This window comes from Oncorhynchus keta, chromosome 14 (genome assembly GCF_023373465.1).
Source record: "Oncorhynchus keta strain PuntledgeMale-10-30-2019 chromosome 14, Oket_V2, whole genome shotgun sequence".
Lineage (NCBI taxonomy): Eukaryota > Metazoa > Chordata > Actinopteri > Salmoniformes > Salmonidae > Oncorhynchus > Oncorhynchus keta.
Genome location: NC_068434.1, coordinates 55,884,836 through 55,907,513, shown reverse-complemented (window position 1 = coordinate 55,907,513; position 22,678 = coordinate 55,884,836). Strand labels below are relative to the sequence as shown.

General features: G+C 44.0%; 2 protein-coding genes across 6 annotated transcripts in view; both read right to left on the bottom strand.

Annotated features, from left to right (window-relative positions):
* Positions 1-22,678, bottom strand: part of LOC127907315 (uncharacterized) — a 340,804-nt gene that overhangs the window by 120,593 nt on the left and 197,533 nt on the right. The gene's annotated exons all lie outside the window — the stretch shown is intronic.
* The window catches only part of brsk2b (BR serine/threonine kinase 2b), a 182,187-nt gene that overhangs the window by 17,203 nt on the left and 142,306 nt on the right, over positions 1-22,678 (bottom strand). For 2 of the 5 annotated variants that reach the window (XM_052461931.1, XM_052461933.1), the window contains exons 10-17: positions 21,207-21,368; positions 20,707-20,804; positions 20,339-20,492; positions 18,893-18,952; positions 13,701-13,761; positions 10,554-11,247; positions 9,046-9,094; positions 2,184-2,307 (exon numbers count right to left, since the gene is read on the bottom strand). In XM_052461931.1, coding sequence (XP_052317891.1) covers positions 2,184-2,307; positions 9,046-9,094; positions 10,554-11,247; positions 13,701-13,761; positions 18,893-18,952; positions 20,339-20,492; positions 20,707-20,804; positions 21,207-21,368 — 1,402 coding nt within the window. The remainder of the gene's footprint in view (positions 1-2,183; positions 2,308-9,045; positions 9,095-10,553; positions 11,248-13,700; positions 13,762-18,892; positions 18,953-20,338; positions 20,493-20,706; positions 20,805-21,206; positions 21,369-22,678) is intronic. The other 3 variants (XM_052461934.1, XM_052461932.1, XM_052461935.1) reach the window with 3 other exon arrangements.

The following is a 22,678-nucleotide window of genomic DNA, read 5'->3' as shown; positions in this document are numbered from 1 at the left end:
CTATGGACTCTGGGACTAAACACCTCCCTCTGCAGCTGGATCCTTGACTTCCTGACGGGCCGCCCCCGGGTGGTAAGGGTAGGTAGCAACACATCTGCCATGCTGATCCTCAACACAGAGGAGGATCCTCAACACGCCATGCTCAGACCCTTCCTGTACTCCCTGTTCACTCATGACTACGTGTCCAGTCACGACTCCAACACCACCATCAAGTTTGCCGATGACACAACAGTGGTAGGCCTGACAACTGACAACGATGAGACAGCCTATAGGGAGGAGGTCAGAGACCTGGCTGTGTGGTGCCAGGACAACAACCTCTCCCTCAATGTGATCAAAGATAAAGGAGATGATTGTGGACTACAGGAATAGGAGGCCTGAGCACACCCCAATTCTCATTGATGGGGCTGTAGTGGAGCAGGTTGAGAGCTTCAAGTTCCTTGGTATCCACATCACCAACAAACTATCATGGTCCAAACACACTAAGACAGTCGTGAAGAGGGCACGACAAAGCCTAGTCCCCCTCAGGAGACTGAAAAGATTCAGCATGGGTCCTCAGATCCTAAAAAGGTTCTACAGCTGCAACATCAAGAGCATCCTGACCCGGTTGCATCACTGCCTGCTCGGCCTCCGACCGCAAGGCACTACAGAGGGTAGTGCGCACGACCCACCACTCTGGGGCCAAGCTTCCTGCCATCCAGGACCTCTATACCAGGCAATGTCAGAGGAAGGACAGAAAAATGGTCAAAGACTCTAGCCACCCTAGTCACGGCAAACGGTACCAGAGTGCCAAGTCTAAGTCCAAAAGGCTTCTTAACAGCTTCTACCATTTAGCCATAAGACTCCTGAACAGCTAATCAAAGGGCTACCCAGCCCCCTCTTTTACTACTATGCTACTCTCTGATTATTATCTATGTGTAGTCACTTTAACTCTACCTACATGTACATATTACCTCAATTGCCTCAACTAACAAGTGCCCCGCACATTGACTCTGTAACGGTACCACCTGTATATAGCCTCGCTATTGTTATTTCACTGCTGCCGTTGAATTATTTGTTACTTTTATTTTCTATTTTTTACATATCTATTTTTTTACTTAACACTTATTTTTCTTAAAACTTAAAGCATTGTTGGTTAAGGGCTTGTAAGTAAGCATTTCACTGTAAGGTATTCCGTTGTACCTGTTGTATTTGGCGCATGTGACAAATACAATTTGATTTGATTTGATCATAAGTAGGGAGGTGACAAAGGAAGGAGAGAGAGAGAGAGAGAGAGAGAGAGAGAGAGAGAGAGAGAGAGAGAGAGAGAGAGAGAGAGAGAGAGAGATAGGAGATACACATACAGTAGATGGAGAGGGAGGGAAAGAGGAGTGGTGAGGAGTAAAAAGGAGTGGTGAGGAGTAAAAAGAGTGGTGAGGAGTAAAGAGGAGTGGTGAGGAGTAAAGAGGAGTGGTGAGGAGTAAAGAGGAGTGGTGAGGAGTAAAGAGGAGTGGTGAGGAGTAAAAAGGAGTGGTGAGGAGTAAAGAGGAGTGGTGAGGAGTAAAGAGGAGTGGTGAGGAGTAAAAGGAGTGGTGAGGAGTAAAGAGGAGTGGTGAGGAGTAAAGAGGAGTGGTGAGGAGTAAAGAGGAGTGGTGAGGAGTAAAGAGGAGTGGTGAGGAGTAAAGAGGAGTGGTGAGGAGTAAAAAGGAGTGGTGAGGAGTAAAGAGGAGTGGTGAGGAGTGAAAAGGAGTGGTGAGGAGTAAAGAGGAGTGGTGAGGAGTAAAAAGGAGTGGTGAGGAGTAAAAAGGAGTGGTGAGGAGTAAAAAGGAGTGGTGAGGAGTAAAAAGGAGTGGTGAGGAGTAAAGAGGAGTGGTGAGGAGTAAAAAGGAGTGGTGAGGAGTAAAAAGGAGTGGTGAGGAGTAAAAAGGAGTGGTGAGGAGTAAAAAGGAGTGGTGAGGAGTAAAGAGGAGTGGTGAGGAGTAAAAAGGAGTGGTGAGGAGTAAAAAGGAGTGGTGAGGAGTAAAAAGGAGTGGTGAGGAGTAAAAAGGAGTGGTGAGGAGTAAAAAGGAGTGGTGAGGAGTAAAAAGGAGTGGTGAGGAGTAAAAAGGAGTGGTGAGGAGTAAAGAGGAGTGGTGAGGAGTAAAAAGGAGTGGTGAGGAGTAAAAAGGAGTGGTGAGGAGTAAAAAGGAGTGGTGATGAGCTCTTACAGAGAGGAAGGCGTGAACGATGTCTGCTTTGATGGAGCTGAGAGGCTTGTCTCTGATCACCACAAAGATCTGCTCCTCTTTCTCCAGGTTGATGAAGTTACCAAACCATGACTTCTTGGCAAGCCTGCAGGGAGGGAGAAAAAAATGGTGCATTCTCACAGACACGTACAAGTCAGCAAACTAGAAGGACACACACTCACTTAATTTAGTATCTGCTGGAGAGAAGACTAATGCATCATGTTGAGAGGACAATTAACATAGTGCCACACTCATTTGCATATTGCAACATTTATCATTCTTTGTCTGATCCGTAAGGGCAATGAACAGAAACTGTTTTAAGGGAGTAGTGTTAAATTCAATGTTCTTCTAATCTAAAACCACTTTGTCCCTCCTAGCCTGGTCCAGGTGTGTATTTCAACCAACTGGTGACTATAATGTATGCCATGACAATTATAGTCAGGAGTTGGTAAAAGCACATCATATCTGAACCAGGCTATTCTGTTTCTACCTTCCGCTATCATCAACCCTTGTGCATGTTCTGTAAGCCATCTTCCTCCCTCTGCTTGTCAAAATAGCCTCATATTGGTCCCCAATAGCAATGACATCATCCTGACTACCTTTGCGACTAACCTACCTTTAAGGCCCCTTCCTCGTTTCTGCCTCATCTCCAACTATCCAACCAGACCCTAGCTGTGTCTCCCTCTGTCTGTGAAGCAAACTGGAACAAAACCACTCAAATATTCATGTGGAACAATTCCCTAAAAATAGCCCAATCAACAGGAAGGAGAGTCCAATCTGCATAATTGTGGGGATTGTTCACACAGGACTCTTGGGCAGAATCCCTACTGCCTGTACCTTACATAGTCACTCTCCCAGTGGCGAAAACAGCAAAGGTAGAATGAGTTGACTTTCATGCACATGCATGTAACAGAGGTGGTTCAGTGACCCACAATCAAGTGACAAATCTCCTTGCCTGAGACCTGCAGCTTCCTGAACTAATGTCTCCAGACATCAGCTTAACGGGCCAACATCAGTGAATCACAATCACTAGTGACCTTGCCTGAAACCTATTTATTTACTTATTTTTTTAGGGGGTGGATCAGCTATACTATTGCCGATCGATTGAGGCTTCCATCAATGTAATTGTCTGCATCATTTTCACGTATATCATTTTTGTAAATATATCTATAAAATATATATATAAATATATTTGTATATATTTTCCTTTATTATTTTCCCCTAACCCTACCACCCCTCAGCTAATTTGAGTAAACTAATGGACAATACCACTTAGGCTTCTACTTCCAGCTTATACATATTATATACATTTTACAGACACAGTATATTTTACAATAGTTATCTTTTGTTTGTTTTGTCCCATCCTTCAGCTCCACTCAACCCCTCCCATCTATCCAATTTGTAAGTCGCTCTGGATAAGAGCGTCTGCTAAATGACTTAAATGTAAATGTATCTCTGAACACTATCCAGTTTTGACTTCTATTTGCCATATATATTTCAACTGTGCTGTGATTTTTCAAAAAAAGTTCTGAAACTTTCTATTCTAATAGTTTATACAGATTGCGACCAAAAACAAGCTTGGCAATTGCTAAATCCTTAGCAATCTACACAAAATACCCTATAATGACCAAGTGGAAACAGGTTTTTAGAAAAGTTTGCAAATATATAAAAAAACAAAAACAGAAATACCTTATTTACATAAGTATTCAGACACTTGTAGTACACTTGTACTACATAAGTATTCAGAGCATCATGTTTCCATTGATCATCCTTGAGATGTTTCTACAACTGAATTGGAGTCCACTGGTAAATTCAACTGATTGGACATGATTTGGAAAGACACTCACCTGTCTATATAAGGTCCCACAGTTGACAGTGCATGTCAGAGCAAAAACCAAGCCATGAGGTCGAAGGAATTGTCCATAGCGTTCCGAGACAGGATTGTGTCGAGGCATAGATCTGGGGAAGGGTATTAAAATATTTCTGTAGCATTGAAGGTCCCCAAGAACACAGTGGTCTCTATCTTTCTGAAAAGGAAGAAGTTTTAACCACCAAGACTCTTCCTAGAGCTGGCCGCCCGGCCAAACTGAGCAATCGGGGGAGAAGGGCCCTGGCCAGGGAGGTGACCAAGCACTCCACCAATCAGGCCTATATGGTAGAGTGGCCAGATGGAAGCCACTCCTCAGTAAAATGCACATGACAGCCCACTTGGAGTTTGCCAAAAGTCACCTAAAGACTCTCAGACCATGAGAAACAAGATTCTCTGGTCTGATGAAATCAAGCTTGAACTCTTTGGCCTGAATGCCAAGAGTCACATCTGGAGGAAACCTGGCTCCACCCCTACGGTGAAGCATGGTAGTGGCAGCATCATGCTGTAGGGATGTTTTTCAGAGGCAGGGACTGGGAGACTAGTCAGAATTGAGGCAAAGATGAACAGAGCAAAGTACAGAGAGATCCTTGATGAAAACCTGCTCCAGAACACTCAGAACTTCAGACTGAGGCGAAGGTTCACCTTCCAACAGGACAATGACCCTAAGAACACAGCCAAGACAACGCATGAGTAGCTTCGGGAAAAGTTTTTGAATGTCCTTGAGTGGCCCAGCCAGAGCCCGGACTTGAGCCCGATCAAACATCTCTAGAGAGACCTGAAAATAGCTGTCCAGCAAAGCTCTCCATCCAACCTAAGCTTGAGAGGATCTGCAGAGAAGAATGGGAGAAACTCCCCAAATGCAGGTGTGCCAAGCTTATAGCGTCATACCCAAGAAGACTCGATGCTGTGATCGCTGCCAAAGGTGCTTCAACAAAGTACTCCGTAAAGGGTCTGAATACCTATGTAAATGTGATATTTAAGTGTTTTACTTTTTATAAATTAGCAAAAATGTATAAAAATCAATTTTTGCTTTGCCATGATGGGGTATTTTGTGTAGACTAATAAGGGGGAAAAATCGTACATTTCAGAATAAGAATGTAATGTAACAAAATTTGGAAACAGTCAAGGGGTCTGAATACTTTCCAAAGAAACTGTATATAACATTCTATTGGTTGTAAGAATATTTTTATAATAATTTAAACAGAAAAACTACGTTTTGAATGCAGTGTAGTTTTGTATATCAGTTCATAAACCATGTGCCATGGAATTGGTACGTACAAAATCTCTTCCCAACTATTCTGCAGCTGCACATTTTTTGGTCTCACTTTTGGATAAATAGCATGCCCAATTTCAACTTCCTGCTACTCATGCGAAGAATATAAGATATGCATATTATTAGTAGATTTGGATAGAAAACACTTGGAAGTTTCTAAAACGGTTTGAAACATGAAATTGCCCTTGCTAGAAGCATGTGTTTCAGACATAAGGAAGTGGATGGCTGCAAACGTTCTACTTTTAAACTCAGACAAAACAGAGATGCTTGTTCTAGGTCCCAAGAAACAAAGATATCTTCTGTTGAATCTGACAATTAATCTTAATGGTTGTACAGTCGTCTCAAATAAAACTGTGAAGGACCTCGGCTTTACTCTGGACCCTGATCTCTCTTTTGAAGAACATATCAAGACCATTTCAAGGACAGCTTTTTTCCATCTACGTAACATTGCAAAAAATCAGAAACTTTCTGTCCAAAAATTAATCTATGCTTTTGTCACTTCTAGGTTAGACTACTGCAATGCTCTACTTTCCGGCTACCCGGATAAAGCACTAAATAAACTTCAGTTAGTGCTAAATACGGCTGCTTGAATCCTGACTAGAACCAAAAGATTTGATCATATTACTCCAGTGCTAGCCTCTCTATACTGGCTTCCTGTCAAAGCTAGGGCTGATTTCAAGGTTTTACTGCTAACCTACAAAGCATTACATGGGCTTGCTCCTTCCTATCTCTCTGATTTGGTCCTGCCGTACATACCTACACGTACGCTACGGTCACAAGACGCAGGCCTCCTAATTGTCCCTAGAATTTCTAAGCAAACAGCTGGAGGCAGGGCTTTCTCCTATAGAGCTCCATTTTTATGGAACGGCCTGCCTACCCATGTCAGAGACGCAAACTCGGTCTCAACCTTTAAGTCTTTACTGAAGACTCATCTCTTCAGTGGGTCATATGATTGAGTGTAGTCTGGCCCAGGAGCGGGAAGGTGAACGGAAAGGCTCTGGAGCCACGAACCGCCCTTGCTGTCTCTGCCTGGCCGGTTCCCCTCTTTCCACTGGGATTCTCTGCCTCTAACCTTATTACAGGGGCTGAGTCACTGGCTTACTGGGGCTCTCTCATGCCGTCCCTGGAGGGGTTGCGTCACCTGAGTGGGTTGATTCACTGATGTGGTCATCCTGTCTGGGTTGGCGCCCCCCCCTTGGGTTGTGCCATGGCGGAGATCTTTTGTGGGCTATACTCAGCCTTGTCTCAGGGTGGTAAGTTGGTGGTTGAAGATATCCCTCTAGTGGTGTGGGGGCTGTGCTTTGGCAAAGTGGGTGGGGTTATATCCTTCCTGTTTGGCCCTGTCCAGGGGTGTCCTCGGATGGGGCCACAGTGTCTCCTGACCCCTCCTGTCTCAGCCTCCAGTATTTATGCTGCAGTAGTTTATGTGTCGGGGGGCTAGGGTCAGTTTGTTATATCTGGAGTACTTCTCCTGTCCTATTCGGTGTCCTGTGTGAATCTAAGTGTGCGTTCTCTAATTCTCTCCTTCTCTCTTTCTTTCTCTCTCTCGGAGGACCTGAGCCCTAGGACCATGCCCCAGGACTACCTGACATGTTGACTCCTTGCTGTCCCCAGTCCACCTGGCCGTGCTGCTGCTCCAGTTTCAACTGTTCTGCCCTATTATTATTCGACCATGCTGGTCATTTATGAACATTTGAACATCTTGGCCATGTTCTGTTATAATCTCCACCCGGCACAGCCAGGAGAGGACTGGCCACCCCACATAGCCTGGTTCCTCTCTAGGTTTCTTCCTAGGTTTTAGCCTTTCTAGGGAGTTTTTCCTAGCCACCGTGCTTCTACAGCTGCATTGCTTGCTGTTTGGGGTTTTAGGCTGGGTTTCTGTACAGCACTTTGAGATATCAGCTGATGTACGAAGGGCTATATAAATACATTTGATTTGATTTTGATTTGATTTTGAATCATGTCTGTGAACTTATGTAGCAGGCAAAACATCATTCTCGAAACGATATTTCTTAGGCACTTGTTTGCAGTTCCTACCGCTTCCACTGGATGTCACCAGTCTTTGGAATTTGGTTGAGGTTATTCCTTTGTGCAATGAAGAGTATGGACATCTAGGAACTGGGTAACACTGTTGAGAGTTGCACAAGACTTGAAAAGTAGTGTTGGTTTGTTGTCTTCCTGTATTTAACAATTTGATTGATTTTTAACATTCAAAAATACCTAAAATTGTATTACAAAAGTAGTTTGAAATGTTTTGGCAAAGTTTACAGGTAACTTTTGAAGTGACGTAGTGATGTTGCGCAAATTGGAAGCTGTTTTTTAGCGCCTGCAGGGTTGAACTATCCTACTCTCTTTGTTTACTGTTGTGCTATCATCAGATAATAGCTTCTTGTGCTTTCGCCGAAAAGCCGTTTTAAAATCTGACATGTTGGCTGGATTCACAACGAGTGTAGCTTTAATTTAGTATCGTACATGTGTGATTTAGTGAAAGTTTGAGTTTTTATATAATTTCATTAGAATTTGCCGCGCTGCATTTTCCCTGGATTTTGGCCAAGTGGGACGCTTCCGTCCCCTATCCTAGAGAGGTTCAATTAAACTGGTATACTTTTTTATTCATCACAATTTTCTTTAACCTATTTTGGTCTTTAATGCAGGGCTGACAGACAAATTCCTTACTTTTCCCCCCTTCCACTTCCATTTTTGCAGTAATGCTGCAATTAGTTGGTTGTAATTTTGAGTAGAGCAGACATTTCCATATATTTTTGTTAGCTGCATGTGTAACAGTCCTATTTATGATATCATTTTTCAAAGATTATAACAATTTTTAAATGTCTTTCTCCAAATATATATATATATATATATATATATATATATATATATATATATATGTTTTCTTTCCAATTAGTATATTTGAGTTTAACCATAATATTTGTTCTGTCTTTTCTGGTGAAATAAACTGAAATTGCAACAAACTTTCTATGGCTTGTTAAAAAAATTTAGATATTTTGAAGAATATTTCATTTTCAAATAACCGAAAGTGAGAGGTTGTAATCTGAATAAAAGGAAAAATGCCAGTCTTGAACATGGGGTGAGACATTCATACTAATCTGCTAAAGAACCCATTTGGATTTCAGTACATATTTTGTATGACTGAAGCCTTTAGGTCTAATGCTTTAATATTGAATAATTTCTGCCCTCATAATTCATTTTCATTATATAAATAGGTCTGTTTAACTTTGTCTGGCTTGCCATTCCAAATCAAATGGAATCTTTTTTTTTCTCGTATAATTTTAAAAACAAGTCACTCGGTGAACGCAAGGCCATACGCAAATAGGCCTACTGGAATATGACTAAAGACAGGTCTTTTCCTGAAGACTTGCGTTAGACCTCGGAAAGAACACCTACAGACCACCTACGGGTCCCTATGGCGCTTGACCTCTAAATGTTTGGTAAAAGGCATACGCTGACGCAAACCCAACAATGTTCTGTAGAGGTGCTGACTATAGGAGAGTAAACTATAAATAAGAAAGAAAGTCTCACACTCTAGTTATGCTCCCAAACATTTAATGGATATAGCAAACAAACGTTTCGGTACCCAGTGCCTTCTTCGGGGTTTTGGGAGCATAACTCGGGGGTGCGACTTTCTTTCTTTACCTCAATGTTTGTCAAACGTTGTATTTATGTTTTCCTGGGTCACTCACTCTGGTGAAGAGTCTGGTGTGAGACTGGACATGTCCTCCTGGGTGGGAACTGTGGAGAGAGGCAGAAAACAACGTCAAAAGTGAAAGGTTAAAGGCCCAATGGAGTCAAAAAACGTGATTTTTCTGTGTTTGATATATATTTCCACACTATGATGTTGGAATACTACTGTGAAATTGTGAAGATGATGATGACCCTCTTAGTGTAAGAGCTGTTTGAAAAAGCCGCCTGAAATTTCACCCTTTTTGGGTGGGACGGAGTTTTGGCCGACCTGGTGACACCACCAGGAGGTACATAGACCGACAAGAATGTACTTAATTGTTACCCCAAAAGTGATTTGATATGGAGATAAAAACGTCTGTATTGGACCTTTAAAGGTGAAAAGGTCAGACAAATGGGCAACATCGCTTGATTGACATCTGTGAGGGTTTTATTTATTATTATCTTTTTTTATCACTTGATCTTTTCTATGTACATGAATACTGTATAGTGCATAAGTACAACATAAAGCCAAAAATATTATGCTCATAAATTGGTTGGTCTTTTACCATTGTAATACCATTTATCTACAAAGGTTCTTCTGGATAAGATGGACAATATCCCTTCAAGTTGTAGAAATGATGTTAGGGAAAGGAAAGGGATACCTAGCCAGTTGCACAACTGAATGCGTTCAACCAGGAAGCAGTTGTTGTGGGGGTTAATTGCCTTGCTCAAGGGCAGAACAGCAGAGTTTTCCACCTTGCTGGCTCTAGCGTTCTGTCCCAACGCTCTAACCGCTAGGCTACCTGCCGCCCCTTAGTAATGGAGGATTTAAATGATCTGTCACCGTGCAGCACACATTACATGGCAACCTACCTACAGGCATGAAAGTGTTATACCACTCATTAGACGAAGAAAAACACACACTACAGTTTCTCCAATTACATATATGAGCTTGCACGCTTTGAGAACCATCATAACGGTAAAGCTCTGACGCTATGCGCTCCTCATAACACAAACAACCATTCTTTTCATCTTTGCGCCTCTCATTAGGGAATGGAATAGCCGTTGATTGATAATGTATATGACCAATCGTATAGAATTGAATGGGACTAGCATAAAGAAACCCTCCTGTTGGTTTAACAAGATTACAGCACAGCGTATAGGACAGGACGATTACTGTTAACCCTCTTGAGATGAAGGCAGAAATCCTCCTGTGCTAAGCGCTAATGCTAGCACTCTACTGGGAGAGTGTAAACTATTCTTAACAGGGCAGTATGACTTGTTCTACTGTTCACCAGAAGCGTGTACAGGTAGGATTTTAAAACGCATGGTGACCAATCCCCTCGACCAGGTGGTTCCAGCACGTCCTTGCGCTGGGCATGATCTACGCAGCACAGAAGGATGTAGCTGTGAGCCACCAAAGGGTCCCTTTTCCTACACCCACCGTGAGTGTGTGTGGAAATCCTGCCTTATTACCCTCACCTCTCGTCCCCCTTCATAAGTCTCCTACCCCAGTCCAGTCCAGTACCTTGCATTTTCCTGCGATGGAAGCGTGGTGAGCCCAGGAAGCTGTTCTTGATAGAGTTGAGACGTGTCCTCCAGGGCAACCCGCCGATGGAGGGGCTGGGGGGCGGCGTTGGGCTAGGGGTGCCCGCCGGGCTCTCCTTTGGCGTGTGCACCGGAGTGCCCTTGGGGGTAGGGAGGGGGCTCCCCCGCGGAGAGGGGTGGGGAGTCACCTGTATGGTGGGGACAGATTTGTGACCGTTGTGGTCAGGGTGGAGGCGGTGCCGGTGGAGGGGGGACATGGGTGACGCCGGCGACAGGGGGATGGAGAGCTTGGGGGGCACAGTGAGGGGCGGGTGGCGGCGTGGCCGCGGGCTGTTGGGGACGTAGGGGGGGCTGCCCAGGGGTGAGGAGGGGGAGGTGGGCTCCGACTTGGGGGTGGTTGGGCTGTCAGCTGAGTTGGGAAGGGGGTTGGACCTGGTGGTCTGAAGGGGCTTCTCAGACACTTTGGGCTTGGCGGGGAGGGTCTGTGTGCGGGGGTGCATCAGGGGGGACCCCATCTTTGGCGTGTAGGAGTTTGGAAGCGGGTGTGGGTGCACGCGGTTGGCCCCCCCTACCCCGTTGTGGTTAAGACGGAACTCTGGGGAATGGGTGGGGCTACAGTTGGGCGACTGACAGAGGTCCGGCGACTGGGGCGGGATAAAGAAGCGCCGGACCGGCTGCGATTGGACATGCACCGTTGGATTGACAGCGCAGGCAGCCAATGAGAGACCACGCCCATAAGCCAGGGGACATATATATAGAAAACACCACAGGCCAATAATGGTGTATTGCAATGAAAAGGCACCAGGAAAAAAACAGCAATATAGTAAGAAATGACATGGAGGAGAGGATAGGTGGAGCGAGTGACACACAGGCAGGGAGAGTGATGAGAGTGCAGAAAGAAAGACAAGAAGAACATGCCATTAGCATAACCAGCCAACCAGGAGGCAGAAGCACCATGGGGGGAGAGAAGTGTAGAAAATTACAAGCATTCATGAAGCCAAACCCAAACCGGCAACTGAAACAGCATCCAAAGCTAACTGCATTAGCTTCCAGACTGGTGGAAAGCAGCCATTCTGCATGCACAATGCTGTGGTATGAATGACATAGCAACTATCATGACAAGACATGAAAGTTTATTACAGCTTATGAAAACTGGCACGTATTAAAGGTTTATGCAAGGTTTAATGGCTTTCTGTTGTGTCACTCATATGGCAGCATTATGAAGGCAGCATTATGTAGCATTTATGACGACTGCCTTTGTGAAGTGATCCTCGTTAAATATAACGCATGAGTGTGTATGTCTCTGTGTGTGTGTGTGTGTGTGTGTGTGTGTGTGTGTCTGTGTGTGTGTGTGTGTGTGTGTGTGTGTGTGTGTGTGTGTGTGTGTGTGTGTGTGTGTGTGTGTGTGTGTGTGTGTGTGTGTGTGTGTGTGTGTGTGTGTGTGTGTGTGTGTGTGTGTGTGTGTGTGTGTGTGTGGGTGCTATAACGTTTTAAAGGTGAAATTACACTCCTAAACCCTAATCCCCATATACATCAGTAGAGTGAGCCTTACATAATCGGCACAATATTTATACTTTCAAAAAGGAGGACTAAAATGGCATCACCCCTATCTGAACAAAGTCCTTTACAGTGTCACTCGTAAAAAAAATAGTATGAAGCAACATTTAGGCACAACACCCCTGCTGGGGTTGCTGAGATCGAAATATTTGCCAGAAAGAAATATCCTCAACTATGAAACTTCTACAGAATCCTGACAGTTCCGCAAGAAGAGGCAGAATATGTGATGACTGCATGTTTGTGTCCTCGCTAAGGGCTGGCTTTAAAAATGCATGGCCATAGTAAAAAAGAATGGAGGAACTGTGCATGCTAGCTAAGAGCTGGTTAGTTGATTTGTAGCCCTAACCTTGACAGTCATCTTATATAACAATGTATTCCCTAATCGAAGATGACTTTGGATGGATTACTATGTTACTATTTTATAGTAGTGGTCATTGAACACCAAATCCCGCATCTGGGATTTATAATAATGGATGTGTTTGCAATCTGATGAGCTGTTGGGGGAATTAAGAACTTATAAAACAAGAACGATGGGGTTCCCTCATCAGTACTTAAGCCCTTATGAGACCACACATGGATCCAATGATACATCACAAGAAGCCCTATGACATACAGCCTACATAGCTCTGTCATAACAACGATATGACAACAGTCGTGGTAACCAACAGTATATTACAGTATAACAAATGATACAACCCATTAATGAATTATAAACCGTAGAAAATGATTCTGTGACCCACACTAATACCTCATATCAGCGTTATGTCAGGTGCCATAACTCGTGCCCTGTGTTTTGAGCTATCATGTCACATTACATAGATTTGAACCTTAATTTGACATTTTTTTCCAGAAATAGAATTACATCAAAAATGGAAGAAATTGTCTGAGGATGGTGCTGGACCATCTGACATACAAAATAAAAACAGTGTTTGAACAAAAGGCTTTAAATACAGTTCAAATCCAGGTCATGTGACATGATTGTCCACACCACAGGGCCCTAGTCATAAGCTGTCATAGGGTATAGTGGCTGGTAGCTTTGCACTATTCTCATGACAGGATTATCCAGGCTTCATGTCAGATGGTCTTTCAGAGAGGTTTTACCATGGATTCCTCTATGAGCTGCCCTATGTATAGCCTTATGAGCTGCCCTATGTATAGCCTTATGAGCTGCCCTATGTATAGCCTTATGAGCTGCCCTATGTATAGCCTTATGAGCTGCCCTATGTATAGCCTTATGAGCTGCCCTATGTATAGCCTTATGAGCTGCCCTATGTATAGCCTTATGAGCTGCCCTATGTATAGCCTTATGAGCTGCCCTATGTATAGCCTTATGAGCTGCCCTATGTATAGCCTTATGAGCTGCCCTATGTATAGCCTTATGCGCTGCCCTATGTATAGCCTTATGAGCTGCCCTATCTATAGCCTTATGAGCGGCCGTAGCGAGTGAATAGCAGTGTGTGCATTCCAGTGACATCCACAGCACAGCAGAGCTAGCGGTGAGGTGAGTTGGTGCGATGCAGTGTGGGCCCCGGGTGGGCCAGTGGGTGGTACGGGACAACCAAACTCTTACCCTGGGACTGCTGAGAGGACTAGTGGAGAGACCGGAGGACGCTCCGCTGATAGACCGTGACCTGTAGACACACACACACACACACACACACACACACACACACACACACACACACACACACACACACACACACACACACACACACACACACACACACACACACACACACACACACACACACACACACACACACACACACACACACACACACACACACATACACACAGGGTTAAAGACATCCTCTGACAATATCTTATGTGTGCTACAACGGGAAAACACTGAACACTACAATATGACCACGCACTGGCACACCCCTAGCCGGAGGGAGGACAAAAAGCTCCAAAAGGATATAACCCTCAAAAGGATTAGGACAAAGTTGCCCCTATATACTGATCTAAGATTGGTTTTGGGATTTACCCTCATAATGGTTCAAAGTTGCAATTTGGGAGGGTAAGCTGATACGTGCCTAATGGCGTGTTCTAACTGAAGCTTCTGGAAGAAGTAGAGGAGAAGAGATCAGAAGAAGACGAGTTCATTAACGTAGCTACCTTGAACACAGTTGTATGTGGCTGTAGCACTTTGTGTGCCAGCTCTCTGTACTTTTTTTGAAGACTTTGCCCTGAGCATAAGAGGTTGGCGGAGATTCAGTCATACAGGATAAGTAGAGGAGATTGACTCAAACAAGGATGGATAACACTGGATGTAGCCGGGGTTATTTCAACCCCTGAGGAGGGGGGTCTGTTTAGGTTGGGATTTCAGAGCGGTTTTATTAAACACATTTCTCTCTGTCCTTCAATCTCCCTCTCTCTCTCTCTCTCTCTCTCTCTCTCTCTCTCTCCCTCTCTCCCTCTCCATCTCCCTCTCTCTCTCTCTCTCTCTCTCTCTCTCTCTCTCTCTCTCTCTCTCTCTCTCTCTCTCTCTCTCTCTCTCTCTCTCTCTCTCTCTCTCTCTCTCTCTCTCTCTCATATATCAATACAAGTCAAAGGGGCTTTTTTGGCATGAGAAGCAATCTTTACATTCACAACGACGTTTGAAATGTTATATTATTAACTATGTGCAGTGTTGTTACAAAGTGCCCATGGTAGAAGTACAAATGGCAAGGGAAAATAACTAAACAGATTCATTTACTTTGGTGTTTGTGTTCCACTGGTTGCCCTTTCCTTATTGCCGCAAACAGGTCACGGAATTCGCTGTGATGAGTGCACACCGCAGTATTTCACATAACAGATATGAGAGTTTATCAATATTTGATTTGTTTTCCAACTATTTTGTAGGTCCATGTAACGTGTGGGAAATATGTCTCTCTTATGCTATCGTACATTTGGCAGGAGGTTAGGAAATGCAGCTCAGTTTCCACCTAATTTTGTGGCCAGTGGGCACATAGCCTGTCTTCTATTGAGAGCCAGGTCGGCCCATGGCAGCCTCTCAATAGCAAGGCTATGCTCACTACATAGTCTGTTTTCTATTGCTCTCTCTCTCTCTCTCTCTCTCTCTCTCTCTCTCTCTCTCTCTCTCTCTCTCTGTGTGTACGGCACAGCGGGGACTGTGAAGCAACACAAACATAGGCTCATACACACACGATAACATACGCACTATACACACACGATAACATACGCACTATACACACACGTACACATGGATTTTGTATTGTAAATATGTGGTAGTGGTGGCGTATGGGCCTGAAGGCTCACAGTGTGTTGTGAAATCTGTGAATGCATTGCAATGTTTAAAAATTGTAGGACTGTATTAATTTTTCTGGACCCCAGGAAGAGTAGCTGCTGCCTTGGCAGTAGCTAATGGGGATCCATAATGAATACAAATACTGTACGCTCTCACTCACTCTCAATCTCTTCCTGGCTCATCACACTGCCCATCTCTCTTTTTTTTTCTCTCTCTCGCTGTCTGTCAATCTCTCTTTCTCCCTCTCTGCCATTTCACTCAGCCTCTCTCTGTCTGTCAATCTCTGTCTCCCTCTTCCTCTACCTCTCCTTTTGTCTTTGATGAGGCGTCAGAGCTGTCCTTGTGCATAGCCTCAAATGGCCTTGTGTGTACAATATGACCAACACAGTCACACAGTGGTTGTAGACAAAAACAGCAGACAGTTGAATGGTTTGGAGTGTGTTGGCTTTTAAATACTAGATTGGGTGTACTCGCCAACCGTGTCTGTCGACATGACAACAAGACATGCAAAGCATCAGAGTCTAAAGTCCACATCTTTAAATACTTCAAACATGTCAGCTACGCCGTGATTACACACACAGACACACACACACACACACACACACACACACACACACACACACACACACACACACACACACTGCAAAATGAATCATCTTCCTTCTTTTATTTCTTCCCCTTCTCTTGTCCCTCCTCCGTTGTCACCCCCTCCCTCCCTCCCTCACATCACATTGGGCCACTGATGCCAAGCGAGGTTTGGGGATTTCATTTGCAAAAGACAATTTGGCTATTTGGTCGGAAACTCAAATTGAAACAGTAAATCATGTTTAAATATGCTGCCGTGTGCACGCACACATGCCCACGAAGCTTCAACCTCAGGGAAGGATTTCATCCATAACCTTATCAATGCCATCTGGATGACAAAATAGGCGACAGCAATACAAAGTGCAAAAGGCGAGCGAACCAGAACCTAAGAGCCGAGTTGCCTTTCAGCGAACTGCAATGGAATCCTCCAAGACAGGGCTCTGTGCAGACAGACGTCGAGTTCACAGTAAGGATACAGGAGATGAAGTAACGCCACTGCACTACAAACTACACGAAACCGTAAAACAATAATATAACAAACAAAAGAGACATATTTACAAGCCACATCTCAAGACCACAGAGTTAAGATGCAGGGGAGTTTCCCTCAGAAGTCTCTCTGTGAGCGTGCCATACTGCATTCCGGAATGTAGTGAATATTGATAACTGAGTTTATGTTGTGAAGGCATACTGAGTACATATGAGTCAAGCATGTTTATTTTTGTCGTATACACAGGAGCACAACTTTCACTGGGAATGGGGGGGCATTGCATTTTTGTCCATCCCAGTTTTATCTTTGGAATGTGCTACAAAGCGAGGCAACAGCATGCTTCATGACCATGCAAACGCCTCAGAGCGGTCGGATAGGCTGTTTGGAGTGTTTATCCGACTGGACAAAAAATAAAATAATAATTATGCCCCCCCCACTTCTAAAACCAAAGTTGCGCCCCTGCACATAGTTATATGCTTTCAGTCATTTCTGTTTTGTGTGTTTGAACATCAACGTATATATTTTTTGTATTTTACCCCCCTTTTTCAATCTAATTACAATCTTGTCTCATCGGTGCAACTCCGCAAAGGGCTTGGCAGAGGCGAAGGTCGAGTCATGTGTCCTCCGAAACATGACTCGCCAAACCACACTCCTTTACACTCACCCGCAAATCTGAAGGCCAAAATAGAAATAGGTCTATAACAGTTAGGATCGGCTTGATCTCCCACTTTAAATAAAGGACTAACTGTGGCTGCCTTCCAAGCAATGAGAACCTCCCCAGAAAGGAGAGACAGGTTAAAAAGGTTGGAGATAGCCGTGGCGATGATAGGGGCAGCAACCTTAAAGAAGAAAGGGTCTAAACCATCTGACCCAGATGGTATTTTGGGGTCAAGTTTTATGGAGCTCCTTTAGCACCTTGCAGGGAGAAACTTTGTAGTGGGGCCGCTCATCCACTGGCACATTGAATGTATCCCCTCCAAGCACTGTGAGGACCCCTGTCAATTGTCTCTCATTACTGTATGTAGAGTCAATCACATACACATTCACATTATTACGCATCAATGATTTTACTCCTTGCTAAGACTAACTAATTCTTAGCTCTTTTGTCTAACTACGCAGTGTGTGTTATTGTTTTTTGTATTCCCAGTCAAATCCTGTCCTGTACTGGTCAATCCTCTGAACACTTCAATTCATGCCTCATACCCTCATTCAATCACTGCTGTGATCCCTTTCCAACACTGTGTAAGTAGCCCTCTCATTCCCCTTCCCCATAATATTGTATTATAAATGTCTTTATAAAACGCTTTAGGTTCAAATAATTTTGTCTTTGACGATTTTAGAAACACTTTGTCGTGGGCCTCCCATCTTCCTCAATTTTTCAAGTCACCAGCCTCCACTGATGTTTGTGTGTGTACCACTGTATCACTCTAATTAGATAATGGAGATTTTAAAAAACTATTCAGAGGGATATTAATGCCTTATTTCCATCCCTGTTTGTTCTTCTCTTCCTCGCTCCAGCAAAACGCCCCATCTGCATTCCCACCAATTAATTTATGCTAATCTCTCTCTGTACGGGGTGGGGGGGGGCGGAGCGGCGAAGCGTCACTAAACTGTGTTCCTGGACACAAGGTCATCTGTGAATAGGCTTTGAAAGAACGATTGGACCTGATGCACCATGATGGGGTAACCTCACAAATAGATTGGCAGAAGACAAAACAAACACACACATGCGTGGGAGCTAACACAGACACTAACACACACACCCGTTCAGGCACAAAGACACACACACACACACACACACACACACACACACACACACACACACACACACACACACACACACACACACACACACACACACACACACACACACACACACACACACACACACACACACACACACACACACACACACACACACACACACACACACAATGGGGAAGGAGGCAAAACAGGGAAACAAGGAAGTTGACCTAAAAATTGGGATCTGCCCTGGGACGCCGAACCTACAGCATCAAAGGGAAGAGAGGGGCCAAAAGAAGGAGGATAAGATGCTTTTGATGTGCATGGAAGCAGCCGAGGGTGTAGAGGAGACTCCCTCCCTCCTCATCTCCTCTCTCCTTCAGTTCAGTCTAGGCCCGATCACATTGGCCTACTTTACCACAGTATGAAAATAAGGGCTGTATTGGGCGAATACGTTATCAGATAGCCAGGCAGTCAAGTGAACTTCTGGTAAAAGTTTCCCGAAGAATTCTAACGGCAAGAGGTTAGATTCTTTGGGAATTTATTTTATGCAGACAAGGATGGAGCTTAGTTTCCATTGAGGTTTACTAGACTACCCTCTCAAAGGCTTATAGACTTAAACATGGTGAGAGTGTGAATGGGAAAACCCCACTGCAACTCAACTGTGGCAAGGCAGACAGACAAAAGTGACAAATACCTTTCTTCTTTGGTGAGGTTAGCGTTTGTGATATCCAAGCTTTTACTGAAAACAGACTTACTTCAGATAGACAGAGAGAAAGTAAAGAGACAGAAACACCGTCACATAAAAGGGCCGATTCTAAGCATTCCTTTAAAAAAAAAGGTACAGATTATTGTATAGGTCATGAGTTGTCAACCTAACGTTAGTTGTGCATGTAATACAGAGCTGGCTATTGCTCACAATGACCAATGCACAGTAAGTAATATTAGTCTTGAAAGGAAAAGATAACAGAAGAGGAAAAATGGTTGATCATCACATGACAATGAAAACAAAGAAAGACACACACACACACACGACATGAATATATTAAATCGGCAAGTAAAAACAGATTAAACAGAGGGGTATAAAAGACACTTTGAAGGGTCATGCTAATATGGGGTATTCTCACATTTGGTATACTTTCTAACAGTCTATAAAGAGTTGAAGTCTTAAAGCCTCTATCCTCTTCGGATGACTCACCCGCGCAGAAAGTTGTAAACTTTTCAGCTTTTCTGTCTGTGTTGGACTGTCATAACACCCTAAGCAGCTTTATAATAAAGTTAGTGAGGAGAGGTTATTCTACTGGAAGTACACACACAGCCGATTGAACTAATGGGCAGAGATATCCAGCAAGGTGCCATAATATGTAGGCACTCTGCTGCTGCGTATTTGAATCCGGTGTTTGTGTTTGTGTGAGTGTGTGTGTCTACGTGCTTATATGTACGTTTGTGGTGTGTGTGTATGTGTGTGTGTGTGTGTGTGTCCATGTATATGCACGTGTCTGTGTGTGTTAAAGAGATTTGTATACCTATTTAGCCAGTAGTTTCTGAAAGTAGCACTCACAAGCCAGAAAGTTGCCCTCAAAAATTGCATACTACGTCACATATGTGCAGATATGTGCACCACGTCATTGCTTTCTCTCTCTCTGTGGCGTCCACTGAGCCGTTGGGCCTGCCATGCAACCTTATTGGATACCGCTGGACAGGCCTATTGCTAGCTGTCACTCAAATGCGAGGGGCTGAAGCTCAATGTAGGGAAAATGGCGCGGCACAGCTTCAAGATAAACAGTCGCTTTCAAACTAGGGATTTCATGGCTAATTGAGGTAAGCCAGTAATTCTACTCATAGATTATGCATGTATGAACTACACATTGACACATCCAAAGCGGGAGGTTTAAAAAATACTTAGTAGTCGCTAAAGTTCCGGAGCATGTCTTTAATATTCAGTCATTTGAAGAGTACTACACTGAGAGTTGGAACTACAGACCACTCATATTAATCAGAGGTCCTGTGGTTCTGTTATTCACCAGCTTTAATCTCATGTGATTACACTGATATGTGTTGCATGTACTTGTGCATGTGTGTATGTGCGTCAATATGATACATGTGAGTGAGTCCATGTACTGTATGTGTGTGTACACCACACCTCTGTCCATGTGTGGCCATGTCGATGGCTCGTCGTACAGGTACAGGAGAGCCCCCCTCTGTGACGCTCAGCACCTCCATAGACTTCCTCTCCGGCCTCCTCTTCCCATGGCGGTTCAACATGGGGGAGTCCACCCGCTTCCTGGGCGGGTCAGCTGAACAGGGGTCAGGGGTCAAAGGTTAGGGGTCAGAGGAGAAGCAAGTGAAGAGAGAAAGAGAACTAGTCAGCAACAAACGAACTACATGTGTGACAGAACATCATATCCGAGTTATGGTGTAGCTATTGCAGGTTTTCATTTGTAAAAAAGCATAGAAGGTCTGGACTAGTCTACTTCTCCTATTGTGTGGGGGTAAATTGGACAAGCCTACCAATCTCACTGCGCGGGGGGAGGTTCTGGTCCTCCTGACTGGGGTACCTCTCCTTCCGGTCCAGTAGCAGGAAGTAGATCATCTTCTCCTGGTTATCACTGGAGAAACAAGGCAGTAAAGTCATACTGTAGGATGTCCTTGAAGCACCTCAGAGTGGATGACTTCGCTGACACCTCGCTGACACATTTCTCCCTCCATATCTCTCCGTCCCTCTCTCCTTCCCTCTAGTCAGAGAGCAGGTCTTTCATCAATTTGCTATGATCTCTGACACAGACCAGTGAGTGCATGATTTCCCTCCCTTTTTCCTCCCCTTCCATCCATCCCTCCTTCCTTCCTCCCTCCCTTCCTTCCTCATCAGAGAGCAAGACTTTGGTGAGATTATTTTTTTGGACCTCTGAAGCAACACAGAGTGCACTTCTTTAACCCTTCTATCCTTACAGTCCTCCCTCCCTCGCCCTCTTATGCCCTCCTTCCCTCCCTCCCATCCCTCTATCACTCACTCGTCAGAGAGCAGGTCTTTGGTGAGTTTGCCCTTGTCTCTGAAGCAACCCAGAGAGTGCATGCTCTCCAGGACGTCCGGGTCTATCTCTTCAGTGCTCAGGGTTCTGATGGCCACCTTCCTGGGGACAGGCTGCTCCGGCTCAGGCTCGTTCTTCCCAGCTCTGACAGATAGGAAGTATGACAGAAATGACTGACAGGTTTTATTTTTTAGATATATATTTTCATCTTTATTTTAACAAGGAAGACATATTGAGGCCTAGGTCTTTTTCTCATGCGCCCTGTAAAATACAATAGAAATATACACATTATACACAAAATATATATATATATATATATATATATATATATATATATATATATATATATATATATATATATATATATATATATATACAGTATATACAGTTTAAGTCGTAAGTTTACATACATTTAGGTTGGAGTCATTAAAACTTGTTATTCAACCACAAAGTTCTTGTTAACAAACCATAGCATTGGCAAGTCAGTTAGGACATCTTACTTTGTGCATGACACAAGTCATTTTTCCAACAATTGTTTACAGACAGATTATTTCACTTATAATTCACTGTATCACAATTCCAGTAGGTCAGACGTTCACATACACTAAGTTAAGGCCGAACAGCAAGGAAGAAGCCACTGTCTTTTTGAGGATCTGAGGACCCTTTCCAAATATTTTCAGTCTCCTGAGGGGGGATAGCTTTTGTCGTGCCCTCTTCAAGTCTGTCTTGGTGTGCTTGGACCATGTTAGTTTGTTGGTTATGGGGACGCCAAGGAACTTGAAGCTCTCAACCTGCTCCACTGCAAGACCCGTCTATGAGAATGAGGGCGTGCTTGGTTCTCTTTTTCCTGTTGTCCACAATCATCTCCTTTTTTGGTGTACAACCACTGTGATTATTATTATTATTATTATTGTTATCTGAGCCTAATGGTCATCTATGAACGTTTGAACATCTTGGCCATGTTCTGTTATAATCTTCACCAGGCATAGCCCTCAGAGCCTGGTTTCTCTCTAGGTTTCTTCCTAGGTTCTAGCCTTTCTACTGAGTTTTTCCTAGCCACCGTGCTTCTACATCTGCACTGCTTGCTGTTTGGGGTTTTAGGATGGGTTTCTGTAGAGCACTTTGTGACAGCGGCCGATGTGAAAAGGGCTTTAGAAATACATTTGATTGATTGATTGTGACAAGGTAGGGTTGGTATACAGGAGATAGCCCTATTAGGTAAAATAACAAGTCCATATTATGACAAGATCAGCCCAAATAAGCAAAGAGAAATGACAGTCCATGATTACTTTAAGACATGAAGGTCAGTCAATCTGGAACATTTCAAGAACTTTGAAAGTTTTTTCAAGTGCAGTCGCAAAAACCACGTAGCACTACGACGAAACTGAGGATGAGGACCGCCACAGGAAAGGAAGACCCAGAGTTACCTCTGCTGCAGAGGATATGTTCATTAG